Source organism: Myxine glutinosa, chromosome 2, assembly GCF_964187855.1.
Source record: "Myxine glutinosa chromosome 2, kmMyxGlut1.1, whole genome shotgun sequence".
Classification (NCBI taxonomy): Eukaryota; Metazoa; Chordata; class Myxini; order Myxiniformes; family Myxinidae; genus Myxine; species Myxine glutinosa.
The window spans coordinates 5,647,183-5,666,136 of NC_136262.1; the positions used below are offsets into that span (position 1 = coordinate 5,647,183).

Consider the following 18,954-nt stretch of genomic DNA (forward strand, 5'->3'; position numbering starts at 1 on the left):
CATTCAACTTCTTTCATAAGTGTGAAGAATATCCAATCATATCATTCAACTTCTTCCTGAGTGTGAAGAATATCCAATCATATCATTCAACCTCTTCCTGAGTGTGAAGAATATCCAATCATATCATTCAACTTCTTCCTGAGTGTGAAGAATATCCAATCATATCATTCAACCTCTTCCTGAGTGTGAAGAATATCCAATCATATCATTCAACGTCTTCCTGAGTGTGAAGAATATCCAATCATATCATTCAACTTCTTCCTGAGTGTGAAGAATATCCAATCATATCATTCAACCTCTTCCTGAGTGTGAAGAATATCCAATCATATCATTCAACTTCTTTCATAAGTGTGAAGAATATCCAATCATATCATTCAACGTCTTCCTGAGTGTGAAGAATATCCAATCATATCATTCAACTTCTTCCTGAGTGTGAAGAATATCCAATCATATCATTCAACCTCTTCCTGAGTGTGAAGAATATCCAATCATATCATTCAACTTCTTCCTGAGTGTGAAGAATATCCAATCATATCATTCAACTTCTTCCTGAGTGTGAAGAATATCCAATCATATCATTCAACCTCTTCCTGAGTGTGAAGAATATCCAATCATATCATTCAACGTCTTCCTGAGTGTGAAGAATATCCAATCATATCATTCAACTTCTTCCTGAGTGTGAAGAATATCCAATCATATCATTCAACCTCTTCCTGAGTGTGAAGAATATCCAATCATATCATTCAACTTCTTCCTGAGTGTGAAGAATATCCAATCATATCATTCAACCTCTTCCTGAGTGTGAAGAATATCCAATCATATCATTCAACTTCTTCCTGAGTGTGAAGAATATCCAATCATATCATTCAACTTCTTTCATAAGTGTGAAGAATATCCAATCATATCATTCAACGTCTTCCTGAGTGTGAAGAATATCCAATCATATCATTCAACTTCTTCCTGAGTGTGAAGAATATCCAATCATATCATTCAACCTCTTCCTGAGTGTGAAGAATATCCAATCATATCATTCAACTTCTTCCTGAGTGTGAAGAATATCCAATCATATCATTCAACCTCTTCCTGAGTGTGAAGAATATCCAATCATATCATTCAACTTCTTCCTGAGTGTGAAGAATATCCAATCATATCATTCAACTTCTTTCATAAGTGTGAAGAATATCCAATCATATCATTCAACTTCTTCCATAAGTGTGAAGAATATCCAATCATATCATTCAACTTCTGAGTGTGAAGAATATCCAATCATATCATTCAACTTCTTCCTGAGTGTGAAGAATATCCAATCATATCATTCAACTTCTTTCATAAGTGTGAAGAATATCCAATCATATCATTCAACTTCTTCCTGAGTGTGAAGAATATCCAATCATATCATTCAACTTCTTGGTTTACCCTTTGCATTGTTGAAAGTAATTAATTCCGTAACTCAATATTACCTCTATTTATATATACTAGGGCGTGCCCGCACGTACGTGCTTGCCCGTACGTGCTTGCAAAAAAAAACATGCGTGCAAGCAACAACAAAAACTTTGAAACCACGTGGCAGTTACGACCACAGAACCCCCCTCCTATTTACATGCAATGGTTTGGTCCATTCGCAAAGCCAAAACGAACGACCACAGAACCCTCGCCATTAATATCTATTGTAAGCGTGCCAAATCAATAAGTATCAATTTTTTCTATGAGCCTCGACCAGAGAGTGGTTATTACTCACAAAACACTCGTCGCTAGCTGTTCCATTGTCTGCCGATTCCCACTCTGCTGTTTTTGTCTCATAATCTCCAAACAAGAACAGTACACATTTCCTGTAATTATCTCTCATAATCAGGATAAATTTGGAACAGCCCTTAAACTAACACCAAGCAGATCAATTTTTATATTTAGGTTGAGGTTTCACACAAACTGGTTAACTAAATAATACAGAATTATTATTATTATTATATCTCCGCCTTGGTGACCAGTTTATGTTTTGTATCCCACTGATAGGCCGGATCTGGATTCGGACCTGAACCAAAATCCAATCATTTCGTCGTGTCACCCATGCTATTTATCTGGCAAATTTCGTCCAAAAAACAACACAACAGCACTGGTTTTGTTTCACCCATGCTATTGATCTTCCTGCAAAACGCTTTGCTTCTCGCAAAACGTCCGCCAATGGGAAGTAAAGGGAGGGAAAAAAACGGGAGCAAGAGACAGGGTGCCGGAATGGACATGAGGGACAATGAGGGACAGTGAGGGAGTGTTGGTATGCAATTTTTTCCCAATCGCCATCTTTCATAGTAATTCTGGACCGGCATTAGGTGGGATTGTCTGTCATGAATTTATTTGTTGATCGAACGAGTTTTAATTTGTCTAAATCCGACCAGTCGTTTCCAAAGATATAAGCCTTTTTGTCGCAATACCATATTGGAAATATATATATATATAAATATAATTCCCTTTCCCGGTTCCCTGTCGCTCGCCGAGCGCCGAGCAAGTCGAGTGCTTTGAACAAGTGCAAAAAAAAAGAAGTACTTTATACGTGTGCGGGTGGGTAAACGAGTGTACCGGCCTTACACGTCCTGGAAGCAAACGGTCGCAAGGTGCACGCTTGCTCCGTTTGCTCCCAGGTCACAGTAAGACCCTTAGTGACCAGCGCAAAAATACGTATTTACAGAAATCATTTAGAAAAAAAAAACACGAATAAATTGCTACAGTCGTTTCATCCTTGTATTACCTATGGACAATCGCAAGTCCCACACAAATCCTCCATGTATATACAACATAACTATTCCCAAGTTCGTAATCATATTGGACAAAACAAGACACACTCACCTTTTTTTTTTAAAGACTTGTTCGTACAATTGATGTCAGCGGTGCCTCCAAATTGTAGAAGAATTTGTAGCTGAGAGACTCAGGACTCCAATGACCGGACACAGGTTTACAAAAGATCTGGTTTATTAACTGGTTATTCACTTCATTCCATTTACCAAATAATACCGCATAATATAATGGATCAGGTTAACTCTTTTCGCTTGGTCCTTCTCGTTCGGCTGGTGTTCGTCCGCCACTGCCGTCGGTCAGCGCTTCTCGTGACAAGTCCTTACCCAACGTTTGCTCTCGGTTATATCGCCAAACTGGACTTAATCCTCTCTCCGCTGATGCCCCGAGGTCATGCATTGCACCGAGTCCTGGCATCAGCTCGCTCCCCTCCTGCTGTGATTTCCATTTACACAGTAGGGGGGGTGCTCTAGCCTGGGGCCTTGACCAGGTGTTTCAAGAGATTACCATGTTCATGCACATTCTGACACTCATTTACAAACTCATCTTTAACAGAGTTTGCATGTAAAATGTATCTGCTTTGTTACCAGGTTAATTAATAAGTTACCAGTGCCAATTAATAAGTTACACTGAGTTACACTTCCACAACTGCTAGACTCCGCCTCCAAGGGATTTTGACATAGGCCACGCCCCGAAGTTCGTCGTTGGTTGACAGCATATGGAATGATGTAATGGGGCGTGTGGATTGGTCGGGGAGTGACGTCGGCGAGGGGAAAAAGGAAGGTGCGTCCCTCCCTCTTGCTCTCTATCTGGTGCTGACTTTGTGGTGGGGGGTTGCGTTTTTCGTGTGCGCTTGAGGAGAACTGTTCGGAGCCCAGAAAACTTTGCAGCGTTGGTGCCAGGGATGTTGTTTTGACTCAGTGCTCTTTGAGGGAGCTAAGGACCGGGTTGTGCTGTCTGGGCCGGGATCGAGTGGGGGGGGCGTTTGGCTGCCTGCTCCACGGCTCAGTGTGCTGGCGTGTTTGACCGGCGTCATTGTTTGGGCGCTTTGACACGCGGTCCTCTTGGCGACCGACCAAGAAAGCAATGCAAGAAATAAGAAAGCAAGAAATAAAGTACTCGTCGAGGCCAGAGCTGAGTGCCAAATCAAAGGGGGGGGGGGGGGGGGGGTGAGGGGGGTTTTTCTTTTAATTTTATTTAATCTTACCCCCTGTCTTTTTTTTTTGTGTCAGTCTGGACGGTCCCTCACCGTAGGATTTATAGTTTTACCTCGCATCCATTTTATTTCCGTGCTTTATTTTCATTAAAATCACTTATTGTGCATTTTATTATTGTGCCGTGTTTCTTTGTTTTGTGGGTTTCGGATTAGACCTCGTGTTCTCGTACAGGTAAGACCTCCGTTCTCCCCTGTCCCATGCACACCAAAAATATGCCGCTAAGTTTGAACTGCTGCCTCGGAGTTAACTGTTCGGCTATCTGTCTGAGGCTGGTTTTCATCGGCCACGGACGTGACAATATACTTCTTCAACCAATGACTTGGTGAGAACATTAAAATTCTATGAATTTTCTTTTCCCTCAACCCAGCACACAGACACTCTCTCAAGTTCCTTTGATGAAGAACATAGTTCTCTTTATCATATAGTGTGCGTGGTAAGCAGTTTTTTTTTTGTAGGTCTGTTTGTATCTGTAGTATGAAATGTGTGCTGATAGTCACTAAACCACTCCTCTTTTGGGTTTTCCTTGTCAGTCCCATAATGCAGGTCTTTGTGGGTTGGTGTTGTGCTATTTATTTATTTGGTATGGGGGTGGTGTACTTTGAATGTATCTGTAGTTGTTTTTATTTCTGTCCTGGGAGGATGTTTGGTTTCTTTTCCAATATTATTGAAAAAAAAAAAAAGTCCTGAATTTATTTATTTATTTATTTATTTTCAATTTTGAATGCGATTCTGTTGCAAAAGCACAAAACAAACAAAAGCTCCAGACTCAGGGGTTCCCATGCTGTCCATCCTTGTAACATGTTGTGAATGCCATTTATACATGTGAAGACCATGTGTACGTGTGTGTTCCATTGTAGTGTTTGGTCGTGTTCTTCACAACCTCCAATGTAATCAACACTTCGTTCTTCGATGTCCTTTCTGAGGTGGCAAATGCTTTCGACTTTCCAAGCCTCACCAACTTTCTCAATGTAAGCTGGGGATTGGTTACACTTGTCATGTGATGTGTTTATGTAAAATTTAAACCAAAAAAGAGGTTTTATATTTCAATTAAAGAGTTTCTGGTGAAAGCCCTGCCAGACTGGAAATTGTCTTTGCAAACAAATGAACAGTTTCATGGCAATGGAACATCATCTGCGATTGCACATCCACTCGTGCTTGCTTGACATGTGGCTCCGTTATGTTAACTGAAATGATTGCTTCCTTCTCATTTCCAAAGAAAACAATTCCACACTTGCTGACCTTTCTCGCCACGGAGGCGAGTTCGAAGGCCGAGCAGCTGACCGACCTACTAGCCGGCGCTCTAAAACAGAGCAAGCGCACGATGCTTCTCTCCAGCTTTAAGTACATATTTGCACATCTAGTCTGCTGCTGTACCAAATTGGAATTGGAGAAAGCCCTCAACTACGTCAAAGTAAAGTTACTTTTGCTCCCCTAGTTTTTATCAATTTATTTTTGATTTTTCTGCCTTTAACATGGCTTCTGTTTTGGGCATTTGTGTGAAGAAACAGACTGAGATCGAATTACCCAGCTTGCTGCGCCAGGATTTTCAAGCTCTGCATAATGAATTGCTGCTGCACCTCGGTGAGAGTTACGACCAGGTTTTCATCGGCCTCACCATTCTGTCGGACGCCTCGTCTCAGGGATTCAAGATCCATTCTCCAGAGCAGATGGTTGGTATTATGCCCTCATGAACATATTTTAGTATCTGCATTTACCAGATTGGGAGCAATACCTTGGATGATATAATTTCTGCAATGTTGGTGGAGCTTTAAGCTTGCTTCATTGGATTAGGCTTATGTGGTTTATTTATTCTATTTTATTTACGTTCTTCAGAACATCTCTGCATATCTAAACTGCAATGATTGACGTTTTCCATTCTATCGTCACTAAAGGTGGAGTTGGTTTCTGGAAGCTCACTTTACAAGGATATGCAATAAAGGCTCACTTGGTTGCTTTATGCTTATGCCATACGAGTCGTCTGCTTTGATAGGTTTAGAGCTGTCAGTTTATGTATTTTCTTTCTACCAACCCCATTCGTAGCAATCACTTACATCTGACTTTACGTCCACATCCCTTTTATAGTTCACCCACATGTACATTGCTTTCCAATCAGGTAATTTCTCTCAGGGATAGTACGCATTTATCTGCTGTTTGCGAGAGTTACCATGTGACCTTTAACGCCCACAACCTAAATGCAGAAGGAATCAAATGCATGACCATACAGCTCAGAGGTGAGCACACTACCAAACTAGAACGGCACTCGGTAGGGTACATACCTCCACCAGGCTGAACAGTTTGTTTTGTATCCCACTGATAGGCCGGATCTGGTTTCGGATCTGAACCAAAATCTAATTGGCTTGTTCTTGTCACCTAACCAACTCATTCACCTAGTGTTACGTGCTCCTCCCCAAACCCCGGTCACGGTGTACCTCCGAGCCCCGAAAGGAGTCACGACAGAAAGATGTGCTATTATGTGTGCCAATGACCAATGGTGAAACCACACTAATCGATCGATACCAAAAACCAAGTATTGTATTAATATCGCACAATAATAACAACTTGCTCAAGTACAAGAAAACCTCAATTGCACAGCAAACACCATATAATTCCTATGATGGTACCACCAGTTTCTTAACTCAATAACTCACGGTACTCCACGTGAGCGAATTGTAACACCCCCAAAGTCACTGACACGACACCAGGCCAAAGTCGACGCTCGATGCAAAGTTGACGACAAAATCCTATGACCTTTTGGCCTATGTTGACCTTTTGGCCGATGTTGACCTTTTGGCCTATGTTGACCTTTTGGCCTATGCTAATCGAAAAAAATAGTTGGTGGTTGAATTCATTCAGCTGATATTAAAATCCAATTCAAATTTCAAGTCAATTGGATGAAAATTGAGTATTTTAGCCATTTGAAAACATGTGGCTGAGCGTTGACCTATGTTGACGTTGTGACCTACGTTGATCGACAAGTAGTTGGTGGTTGAATTAAGGTAGCTGATATGAAAATCCTATTCAAATTTCAAGTCAATCGGATGAAAATTGCTGATTTTATAAATTGGAAAATGTTGTTGACCTTTTGGCCCATGTTAATCTAAAAAATAGTTGGTGGTTGAATTCATTCAGCTGATATTAAAATCCAATTCAAATTTCAAGTCAATCGGATGAAAATTGAGGATTTTAGAAATCTGGCCTATGTTGACATATTGGCCTGTGTTGACCTCAAAAAGAATTGGGAGTTGAATTCAATGACCAAATGTGAAAATCCTCTTCATATTTCAAGTTGATCGAATGAAAATTGAGGCTATTAGAAATTTGGCCAATGTTGGCCTTTTGGGCCGTGTTGACCTCCAAGATAGGTGGTTTAATTCAGTTCGCTGGTATGAAAATCCCATTCAAATTTCAAGTCAATCGGATGAAAATTGAAGATTTTAGAAATATGAAAAGGTTGTTGACCTTTAGCCTATGTTGACCTTATGACCAATGTTGACATCAAAAATAGTTGGTGGTTGAATTCATTTAGTTGATATGAAAATCCCATTCAAATTTCAAGTCAATCAGATGAAAATTGAGGATTTTAGAAATATGAAAAGGTTGTTGACCTTTAGCCTATGTTGACCTTATGACCTATGTTGACATCAAAAATAGTTGGTGGTTGAATTCATTTAGTTGATATGAAAATCCCATTCAAATTTCAAGTCAATCGGATGAAAATTGAGGATTTTAGAAATTTGAAAAGGTTGTTGACCTTTTGGCCTATGTTGATCTCCAAAAATAGTTGGTGGTTGAATTCAATTCGCTGATATGAAAATCCTATTCAAATTTCAAGTCAATCGGATGAAAATTGAGAATTTTAGAAATTTGAAATAAGTGGTTGACCTTTGGCATATGTTGACCTTTTGACCAAAAAAAAATATAGGATTTTGTTGGACCACAAACTGTACCATTCAGTGAAGTTTCGGGAAGATTGGTTTAAAATTGTGACACACACACACACACACACACACACTGGAGCGATCAAGTATCTTCGATATGTATCTCATCCTCGATATGTATCTTATCTTCGATATGTATCTTATCTTCGATATGTATCTTATCTTCGATTATGTATCTTATCTTCGATTATGTATCTTATCCTCGATATGTATCTTATCTTCGATATGTATCTTATCTTCGATATGTATCTTATCTTCGATATGTATCTTATCTTCGATTATGTATCTTCGATATGTATCTTATCTTCGATATGTATCGTATCTTCGATATGTATCTTTGATATGTATCTTATCTTCGATTATGTATCTTCGATATGTATCTTATCTTTGATATGTATCTTATCTTCGATTATGTATCTTATCTTCGATTATGTATCTTCGATATGTATCTTATCTTCGATATGTATCGTATCTTCGATATGTATCTTTGATATGTATCTTATCTTTGATATGTGTCTTTGATATGTATCTTAACTTCGATATGTATCTTCGATATGTATCATCTTCGATATGTATCTTCAGAGTATCTTCGATATGTATCTTATCTTGGATATGTATCTTATCTTCGATATGTATCTTATCTTGGATATGTATCTTATCTTCGATATGTATCTTATCTTCGATATGTATCTTATCTTCGATATGTATCTTATCTTTTATATGTATCTTCAGAGTATCTTCGATATGTATCTTATCTTCGATATGTTCAGTCACGTGAAAAGGTATGTACACCCCATGTAAAGTTTTGACTTTTTCAACATATTTCAACATACAGCTATTTGATCTTCATTTCAACAATATTGATAGATAAAGAATGAATGAATGAATGAATGAATGATCGTTTTAAGGCCATTTTCCCCGCTAGAGCGGGGGTTAGCCTTGCGGGCCCCATGACAATCATGGTTCCCTGTTTGAGGCAATGTTTTTATGGCCGGATGCCCTTCCTGACGCCAACCCTTAGTCGCCTCTTACGATGTGCAGGGATACAGTGTACCTATTCTAAACCGGGTACACACCGGGACCATTCATCCCAGCAAGCTGGTACTCAATTTGCCGACTTCGGAAGGATGACAGGCTGAGTCAACCCCCCTGGCGTTAATTCAGCGATCGACCGGGATTCAAACCCAGGACCCTCGGATCCCAAGGTGGCACCCTAACCGCCCTAACCCTAACTTTCCCAGTCGAACCCAACTGCTCCTGGACTCTGTGTCCTTCTCTCCTGACAAGGTGGAGGAGTTTTTGTCTAACCTCGACTCTGATTCTGCAACTGGACCAGACGGCATCAGCCCACGGGTCCTAAAATCCTGCTCTGCCGCTCTATCTCACCCTCTCTCTGTTCTTTTCACCCTATCTTTTGCTCAAGGTCATCTGCCAGCATCCTGGAAATCAGCAAACATTACCGCTTTACACAAAAAAGGTGCAAAAACAGATCCTTTTAACTACAGACCAATCAGCCTGCTCCCAATTATCAGCAAAGTCATGGAATCCATCATTGCTTCGGATATGAAATCTTTCCTCTTCTCCAATGGCTTGATCTCTGATCATCAATTTGGATTCAGACCAGGTCACTCTACTCTGGACATGCTGCTTCTCCTGTCTCAACAATGGATGGAGGTCCTCAATGCCAAACAGGAAATCAGAGCTGTCTCCCTTGACATATCACGTGCCTTCGATACGGTCTGGCACCCAGCTCTGCTCACCAAACCCTACTCCTATGGTATCCATGGAAATGTCCATGCATGGCTTGCGGACTTCCTCTCTGGTCGTAGTCAACGTGTGGCCCTGAATGGATTTCTCTCATCTCCCCTTCCTGTTCAGGCTGGAGTTCCCCAAGGCAGTGTGCTGGGTCCTGTGCTTTTTCTGGTCTTTATCAATGATCTCTCTGACTCTCTGGAAATCCTCTCTATCTCTTTGCTGATGACTCCACTCTCTGCCGCTCCATTCCTCTTCCCTCAGATCGGCAGTCTGCAGCCTCCTCACTCTCTGAAGACCTGGACAAAATCACAGACTGGTCAAACAAGTGGAACATGTCTTTCAATCCTGACAAATCTCACACTCTTACTATGTCTCTCCGAAAAGATCGACTGGACAACCCTCCCATCTACTTTCTCAACAATCCTCTCCAAGAAGTTCTGTCGCTGAAGCTTTTGGGTCTCACTATCTGCCATGATCTTTCTTGGGAAAACCACATTTCCAAGCTGGCCTGCAAAGCCAGTCGCCGACTGGGCATCCTCCGTCGTGCAAAGTCCTTCCGAGACACACCTGAGCTCCTCACCACATACAAGGCTTTCATCCGCAGATCAATGGAATACTGTTCTACCCTATGGGCTGGTGCTCCTGCCTCACACCTAGCTCGGCTTCACACTGTTGAAACCAAAGCTTTCAGAATCATTGGAATCTCCCGCGATGAAGCTATCTCTGAGGGCCTTTCACTCACTCACCACAGGCAGGTAGGTGGTCTTTCTGTCTTCTACCGACTCCTCTCCGGCCTTGCTCCCCAGCTCTCTCTGTGCTCTGTCCCCCAAATATTCCTACAGGTCGCACAAGATCTGCCAGCAAGCCTCTGATGGTTAAACTGCCGAAATCTCGGCTCGCTGCTCACCTTCACTCCTTCATTCCTCTTTTCTCCCGCCTCTGGAACAAACTCCCACACTCCCTTCAATCCCACTCCTCCCTCCAGGTCTTTAAAACAGCTGTTCACCACCATCTCTTATCCTCCCCCATCCAAAACCTTGATCTTTTCTACCCCCAGTAATTCACCCCAGATCCACCTTGTTTGTAATTCCAACTTCTTTCCTGGTAGTCCTGGCAGTGTCCATATGTTTTATGCCTCTCCCACCCCCTTTCCCATGCCTCCCCCCCAAAGCCCTCTCCCTCCCACAGATCTCTCGATGTCTCCATGTCTCTCGGTTCCTGCTCTCAGATGTTGTGTTTGTGTCCTTCCCCCTCTCTCCCCATCTTGTCTACCGCTCCCGATGTTATTTGTTTTATGTGTCGGTTTGTCGGTTATGTGTCGGTTTGTCGGTTTGTCTTTCTGTGTGATAAATGTTCGCTCTTTCACGAGCCTCGATCTTGTATACAACAAAACAAAACAAAAAAAAAAACAAAAAAAACATTTACATTTTGTAGTCCATTGTATAATTTAAATAAACGTCAATGCAAATTTCGCATGTGGAAAAAGTAAGTACACCCCTACATTTATCACTACTTCAAATACCTAAAATTAGAATCAGGTGCACCAGCTCAGGTGCAAATGATTAGTACATCTGTTAGAGAGGATCTTGGAGGAACCTGTCTTATTTAAACCTCAGACATTTAGTTTGGTTTGCTCTTTGTTGTTGAAGTGTGCGGCGTCACCATGACTAGATCAAAAGAGCTCTCTGAGGCCTTCAGAAAGAAGGTTATAGATGCCTACGAGTCTGGGAAGGGATTTAAAAAGATCTCCAAACAATTTGAAATCAATCATTCGACTGTCCGGAAGATCATCTACAAGTGGAGAAGATACCAAACAACTGCCAACTTGTTCAGGCCAGGCCGCCCCAGCAAGTTCAGCCAAAGAGCAGACTGCAAGATGCTGAAAGAAGTCTCTAAGAACCCCAGAATGTCATCACGGGACCTACAGGTAGCTCTTGCCACTGTTGATGTCGAAGTGCACGAGTCTACCATTACAAAGAGGCTGCACAAATTTGATCTACATAAATTAACACCAGGGGGGTTGACTCAACCTGTCATCCTTCCGAGGTCGGCAAATTGAGTACCAGCTTGCTGGGATGAATGATCCCGGTGTGTACCCCAGTTTAGAATAGGTACACCGTATCCCTGCGCATCGTAAGAGGCGACTAAGGGTTGGCGCCAGGAAGGGCATCCGGCCATAAAAACATTGCCTCAAACAGGGAACCATGATTGCCATGGGGCCCGCAAGGCGAACCCCTGCTCTAGCGGGGAAAATGGCCTTATAACGATCATTCATTCATTCATTCATGGGAGGTGTGCCAGGAGGAAACCTTTGCTGTCCAGAAATAACATGATAACACCGCACCGCAACAAAATAAATAACACCGCAAGACTAAAGTTAGCTAATGAACACCTCGGCAAAGACCAGCACTTCTGCAAACAATGTGCTCTGGATAGATGAGTCAAAGGTAGAGCTATTTGGCCACAGTACCAGAAGACATGTTTGGTGAAAACCAAAGACAGCATTTGACCACAAGAACCTGATACCAACTGCAAAGCATGGTGGTGGAAATATTATGGTTTGGGGCAGCTTTGCTGCATCAGGGCCTGAGCAGGTCACCATCATATAAACCACTATTAATTCTTAATTGTACCAGAGGGTGCTTGAGGATAATGTGAGGCCATCTGTTGGAAAGTTGAAGCTCAACCGAAGGTGGACCTTGCAACATGACAATGACCCTAAACATACCAGTAAATCCACCAAGGAATGGCTGAAAAGAAAGAAATGGAGGGGTCTGGAATGGCCAAGTCAAAGCCCGGATCTAAATCCCATCGAGATGTTGTGGGGGGATTTGAAACAAGCTGTGCAAGCAAGAAACCCCTCAAACATCGCACAGCTGAAAGAATTCTGCATGGAGGAGTGGGCAAAAATTTCTCCCAGTCGATGTCAGAGACTGGTAGACAGTTATAAGAAACGCCTACTTGAGGTTGTTTCTGCCAAAGGGGGCAATACCACCTATTAGAGCCAAGGGTGTACTTACTTTTTCCACATGCGAAATTTGCATTTGTTTATTTAAATTATACAATGGACGACAAAATGTAAATGTTTCATGATATTTGTTATATTATATCACCTTTATCTATCAATATTGTTGAAATGAAGATCAAATAGCTGTATGTTGAAATATGTTGAAAAAGTCAAAACTTTACATGGGGTGTACTTACTTTTTCACGTGACTGTATCTTCGATATGTATCTTATCTGCGATATGTATCTTATCTTCGATTATGTATCTTCGATATGTATCTTTTTTTTCAATATGTATCTTCGATATGTATTGTTACGGACCGCGGATAAGGATGTTGATTTGCCGAGCGGATGGCACCGCGGCCGAACAGTTACCCCGACTAACCCGATTCCCGAACATTGGCCAAAATCGCGCCACAGATATTCAATATGGAAAAGACAAAAGCGACACGGATGTGAAGGAGAAGAAGACAGAAGTAGGGAATACGAATATAATTTATTTACTATTTACAACCAAAAGTAACCAAGGAAGAAGGATAGATAATAAAATAATTTACAGAAGGTATTAGAGACACAGTGCAACGCTAGCTTACCTACAGTCTGAATTAAACCCAGGACAGAACAAACAAGGACAGACTCACGTGGGGAATGATGATAGGACTGGCAGGAGGTGAATGGCTGGAGGGAGAGGAAGGTCCACGGGTACTGCAGCACGATCGGCGCGTTTAGCAGCCGTCGTTCCTTCGCGGCCCTGCTCAAGAACTGCCGTCAAGGCCCCAAGCTGCTGTGGCTGCTGCTGTTGTTGCTGCTGCTGTTGTTGCTGCTGTGGCTGCTGCTGCTGCTGTGTGTACGTCGCGTGCTCTTTCCAGGACTCATCTGACTCGTCTGGTCCAACCACTCAACTCAACAACTCTTTCTCTTTCTTGGTCCAACCACTCAACTCAACAACAACCTTGCTTCTTGCGCGCGCGCTTTTATAGCGCCTCAGGCGATCAAGCCGCCGGCCTTTAGGACACGCCCATCGGTCAGCTCGCCTCGGCCCTGATTGGTCGGCACGGCCCTCTGGCTCCGCCCTGGATGACGATGGGTGGGCACGCCCTTCTTCCCCGAGCTGAGCACATGTTCAATGGTGGTTTTGGGGCGAAATCAGCAACCCACAGCTGTAGCAAACCTGGCAAACTGCCCAGTGCAGTTGGTAATTGAGGCTTGGAGGGGAGGTAGCTGGCAATTGAGGCTTGGCAATGGAAGTTTGGGGAGTGGGAATGGGGAATGAAGGGAATCTATCTTATTTCACTTGGTGCAATGGAGTGTCATCTTAATGGAAGACAAGGCCTTAACCTAATACACAGAATAAGGAAATAAACTACTGAACAGGGATATTACGGTGTCCTCCATGTATGCTTTATGGAACTAACTACGGGAACGCCCTTTGACCTTTATACAACCACAAACGGAGGGAGGAGGGGCGATATTTTCAACAACCTTTTACAACAACAATAAATAAAAAAAACCATTCTCATATCCACAACACTGCACCCTCCTCCTCTTAGGCACGTCCCGGGCCTATAACTTTAACTTTTAGTGTGACACGTAGGTGTAGTTCCCTCTACTTTTAACCTGACCCTGAGTGCGACAGTTTTAAGACATAAAGAAATATGTCCCACTGCTCCATTGCACCCTGCCTAACAGACTCACGCCCACAGCTAACCGAATTGCGGAATGGTCTTCAAACTATACATTTACGGTGGGGGTGCTTTATTTACAATGGCTCTACTGTATTTACAAGACGCAACCCAGGACCTGTGATTGTTCTTTTGGGGGGAGAGACAGTCTGCTCTGCATCGACGCACCATGAAGCACCCAAAACGCACCCTCAAGCACCAATCGGTGCACAGTCATCACTGTCATCAATAAAAATAAAAACAACAACCCCTAACCCTGCTGGTGGTCTCTTGCTCTTCGGCTCCCTCTGCTGGCTATTACTATTTTTCTGATGTCATCCTCTTTGCTGGCGGCCTATTTGCACTATTAAAATGCACCCAACGTGTCCATTTTTATTTATTTATGGCCCACAGGGCCGACTAGTGTGGTTCACCTGTGGGGCATCGGTGCCCTGTGGCCAAGGTCCGCCAGCAAGATCTCGGGCCTTCATGGCCGGTTCCAGCAGAGGGGCCATGCCCCAACCCATGGGGTCCATAAGTGGTGCTCAGCCACTGACATGTGGTCCATAATGTGGTGCATCGATGCAGACAGCTGTGGTTGCGAGAGGTTCGGGCGCACAATGGCCGACTCACGCACGCTCCGCTCGGCGCCCAGTGGCGCACAGGTCCTCATGTGGGAGACAAAGGGGGGAAAGACAGATGAGCGAGGGGTAAGGTCACAAGGGTACACATCAATAAGGCAATGCAAGGCGAAGTGCGTACGGAGAGCGAAGTGAGAAAGCTCGTCCCTACCGTACGTCACCTCCCCTCTCACCTACACTACCCTTGCCCTTACCCCATATGTACAAAATCTACACATTTACAAATCCGTCGCTACCGTCACATCTTCCCCCTATTTCCCCTATACCAAATTCGTCTCCACAATCCCTCTATCCAAAATTTGCCATCACCCAATTCATCATCAATCCTCATAAGGAGGGAGAGATGGAACATCAGCACAATGTCACACCCACGTCATGATGCGTCTCACATTCCAAACATCTGCACAATAAAAATAATAAAACATGGCATGGTGTGGAGTTACGTCATCCCAGGTGAGTGGATGTAGATGGTGCAAGGAGATTTCAAACCTAACTATCTTCTAAATGACATTAACACACTTTACACTACCCGGGGTCTTTCCCTGCCAATCCATTGGCCAACTTACACTATGGGTTCTAAAAAACCAATTCCCATTGACCAAACTGTGGTGCTTCTCAATTTGGGGTCTCACTCCCCCGATTCAACTCCCTGTGCCCTTGCACAATTTCAGGACTGGGGCGTGTAGCTCTCCCAGCAGGCCTACCCACCTGCACACCTCCACCACTGCAGTTGCCACCCGAGCTTACCTAGCTCCTCACCCTAACCTATCTAACTGGGGAAGGCCCCTCCTGGCTCTGTCACCCCACTCGGTGCCCTCTGGCACTGGGCTACCCGGGTCCGTCCTCCGGATCCTCGGGCCCCATCCACAACAACTCTACCGGCTCCCAGAGCCCACCTGCGGCCTCACCTGGCCGACATCCTCACAGTGGTGGAGTGCCCAAACCAACTACACACACTAACAGGCTACACGCCCAGCCATTTCCACAACACTAATGCACCCATCCAAATACCATTCTCTCACCCGCACCACAGATGCCAATATCCAACCACAATTTACCTATACCCTCTACCTAACACTTACACTACCCTCCCCGGGTATTCGTGATGGGGGTCCATCCTTCCCCCATTCACACCTTCGCACCATCCACTCCACTCCACAGTTTCCCCCATACTCACTCGACGACCATCCATTCCAATACTCCATATATTTCCATGTACTCCATGTATTCCACACTCCATGTATTTCACACGACCATTCTCCATACACCTGTTGTTGCACACCTGTGCAATCACACCTGGTGCCACCTGCACCCTCCTTCCTTCCTGGACCATTTGGTCAACACAACACACATCACCATCACTCCCTCATACACTGCTCCAGCCACCTGTCCAGTTGCACACCTGTGCAATCACACCTGTTCCTCACACACTTTTCACGATACACTTCTGAATACACTTCCAACACTCACACGGCATCATCTAAACTACCTGTTGCCCTGCTAACTTAGTGCTCCCCGTCTTCCCTTTAGACTAAGCACATACCACGTCATTATCATCCACTCTAATCTACCTGCGTCCCCACTACAGGTATCATTGTCACTACCTAATCTTAACGTTACCTAAGGTCATCTTCTCTAGATCCCTATCATTATATCCTAACCCTCCCGGGCTAGTTTTCACTGCCATAAACCCCATAACCTTGTGCTCCTTTGCCCCCGCTGTGAGAGATGGCAAAGTTGCCATCCCACCACATCGGGTATCTTCTATCAATTTGGCTCATCCAAATTCCAACCAATCAAAAATTTTCTATCCCAAAATTTCGAATCCAAAAACACTGTCAGTATCACCATCATCACAGTCCGCTATATCCTCGCCTCGGTGCGTCATGACATCATTAAACTCGGCTTCGTAAAGCCGAGCAATAAATTCGGGTGGCTTGGTCGCCTGCAGGTTGAATCCGTCCGGCTTTCGGTTCAAGGGAGGTGGTTTGGTCGGGCCGAGATTCCACGTACCATCTCGGCGCCGTACCTTGCGGTCCCGGGCCTGATGACCGAGGCTCGCCCGGTCGGAACCCCGTCCCCGCGAGGGGGCACCGTTCCGCCTCCTCCTACTCGCCCTTGAACCGGACCGGTCGCCTCGCCCGACAAGGCCCGGACTCGACCGTGCGGGGCGGGGCCAAGCCCGAATCGGCAACGACGCTCCGAAGAGAAGCGACGCAGCATCGATCCGCGCCGGGCGTGGCATCCAACAAAGCGCACCGCGCCTCGAGTGCTCGCATCGGCTATCCGTCGCCCTAAACGCTAACCCGTTCAACGTCGATGCTTTACTCGCATGCCCACATGCACACGCGACCCTTTTGACACTCACAAAACCCGGCGTTCCAACGCTGTCCGTCCATTCCACCAACGCACTCCCTGTTACACACCACACCTCTCGCGCACACTCGCCGTTCGCACACTCCCTTAACACACCTCGCGCACCGTCTTGCGCACTCTCCCCACTCGGTACATACCCCGTACCACTCACCATGGGCGTGCACTCTTGCATCCACCCACTAACGCACTCAGATGGGCTCTCCCACACCCGCGCCATGACCAACTCAGGTGTGCTTCCTCGCACACCCTCAACCATTCCAAGCGTGCATTCTCGCACCCGCTCCACCACCAACTCACTCTCCGGGTCACTCTCACCCTCGCACGTACACTCCGTATCGCTCTCACTCCCTGTGTCACACTCCGTACAACCCGACGTGCATTCTCGCTCGCACTCGGTATCACACTCGCGCTTCGTAACACGCTCACCCCTTGACGCACACTTTTTTTTCACTCGCGTGCTATTTCCACTCACACCGGACCCTTCACCAACGCCCGGGTGCCATATTGACCCCAATCGCGTGACTATTCTCTTCGCGCCAAACCCCCTTTTACAAAATCTCCCGGCACCACATGCGGCCCGTCTCACCTTCGGGGTTCTTCTTCCTCCCTGCACCAACACCTGCAAATCTTTATAAGGATTAATGAGCACAGCATCAGGATGTGAGCACGGACTTTGTGCAATTTCCATTCCTTCCTCCGACTGTTGCTCTTCTACGTCTGTCGTTTCTACAATTTTAATTCCCAGCACTTTTTCTTTATTCCCCACGACGACCGTTGGCTTTATTAAAATTCCCTCTTCCACCTCAACGGTCGCCGGCTGCCCCATACCCCATGATGATAGGTCTGGCAGGAGGTGAATGGCTGGAGGGAGAGGAAGGTCCACGGGTACTGCAGCACGATCGGCGCGTTTAGCAGCCGTCGTTCCTTCGCGGCCCTGCTCAAGAACTGCCGTCAAGGCCCCAAGCTGCTGTGGCTGCTGCTGTTGTTGCTGCTGTTGTTGCTGCTGCTGTTGCTGTTGCTGCTGCTGTTGTTGCTGCTGTGGCTGCTGCTGCTGCTGCTGCTGTGTGTACGTCGCGTGCTCTTTCCAGGACTCATCTGACTCGTCTGGTCCAACCACTCAACTCAACAACTACCTTGCTTCTTGCGCGCGCGCTTTTATAGCGCCTCAGGCGATCAAGCCGCCGGCCTTTAGGACACGCCCATCGGTCAGCTCGCCTCGGCCCTGATTGGTCGGCACGGCCCTCTGGCTCCGCCCTGGATGACGATGGGCGGGCACGCCCTTCTTCCCCGAGCTGAGCACATATTCAATGGTGGTTTTGGGGCGAAATCAGCAACCCACAGCTGTAGCAAACCTGGCAAACTGCCCAGTGCAGTTGGTAATTGAGGCTTGGAGGGGAGGTAGCTGTCAATTGAGGCTTGGCAATGGAAGTTTGGGGAGTGGGAATGGGGAATGAAGGGAATCTATCTTATTTCACTTGGTGCAATGGAGTGTCATCTTAATGGAAGACAAGGCCTTAACCTAATACACAGAATAAGGAAATAAACTACTGAACAGGGATATTACGGTGTCCTCAAT

At 45.0% G+C, this 18,954-nt stretch overlaps 1 protein-coding gene across 2 annotated transcripts in view; it reads left to right on the forward strand.

Annotated features, from left to right (window-relative positions):
- ATR (ATR checkpoint kinase) overlaps positions 1–18,954 on the forward strand; it is a 243,727-nt gene that overhangs the window by 84,797 nt on the left and 139,976 nt on the right. For both annotated transcript variants that reach the window (XM_068109426.2, XM_078772919.1), the window contains exons 16-18: positions 4,859–4,969; positions 5,218–5,412; positions 5,504–5,671. In XM_068109426.2, coding sequence (XP_067965527.2) covers positions 4,859–4,969; positions 5,218–5,412; positions 5,504–5,671 — 474 coding nt within the window. The remainder of the gene's footprint in view (positions 1–4,858; positions 4,970–5,217; positions 5,413–5,503; positions 5,672–18,954) is intronic.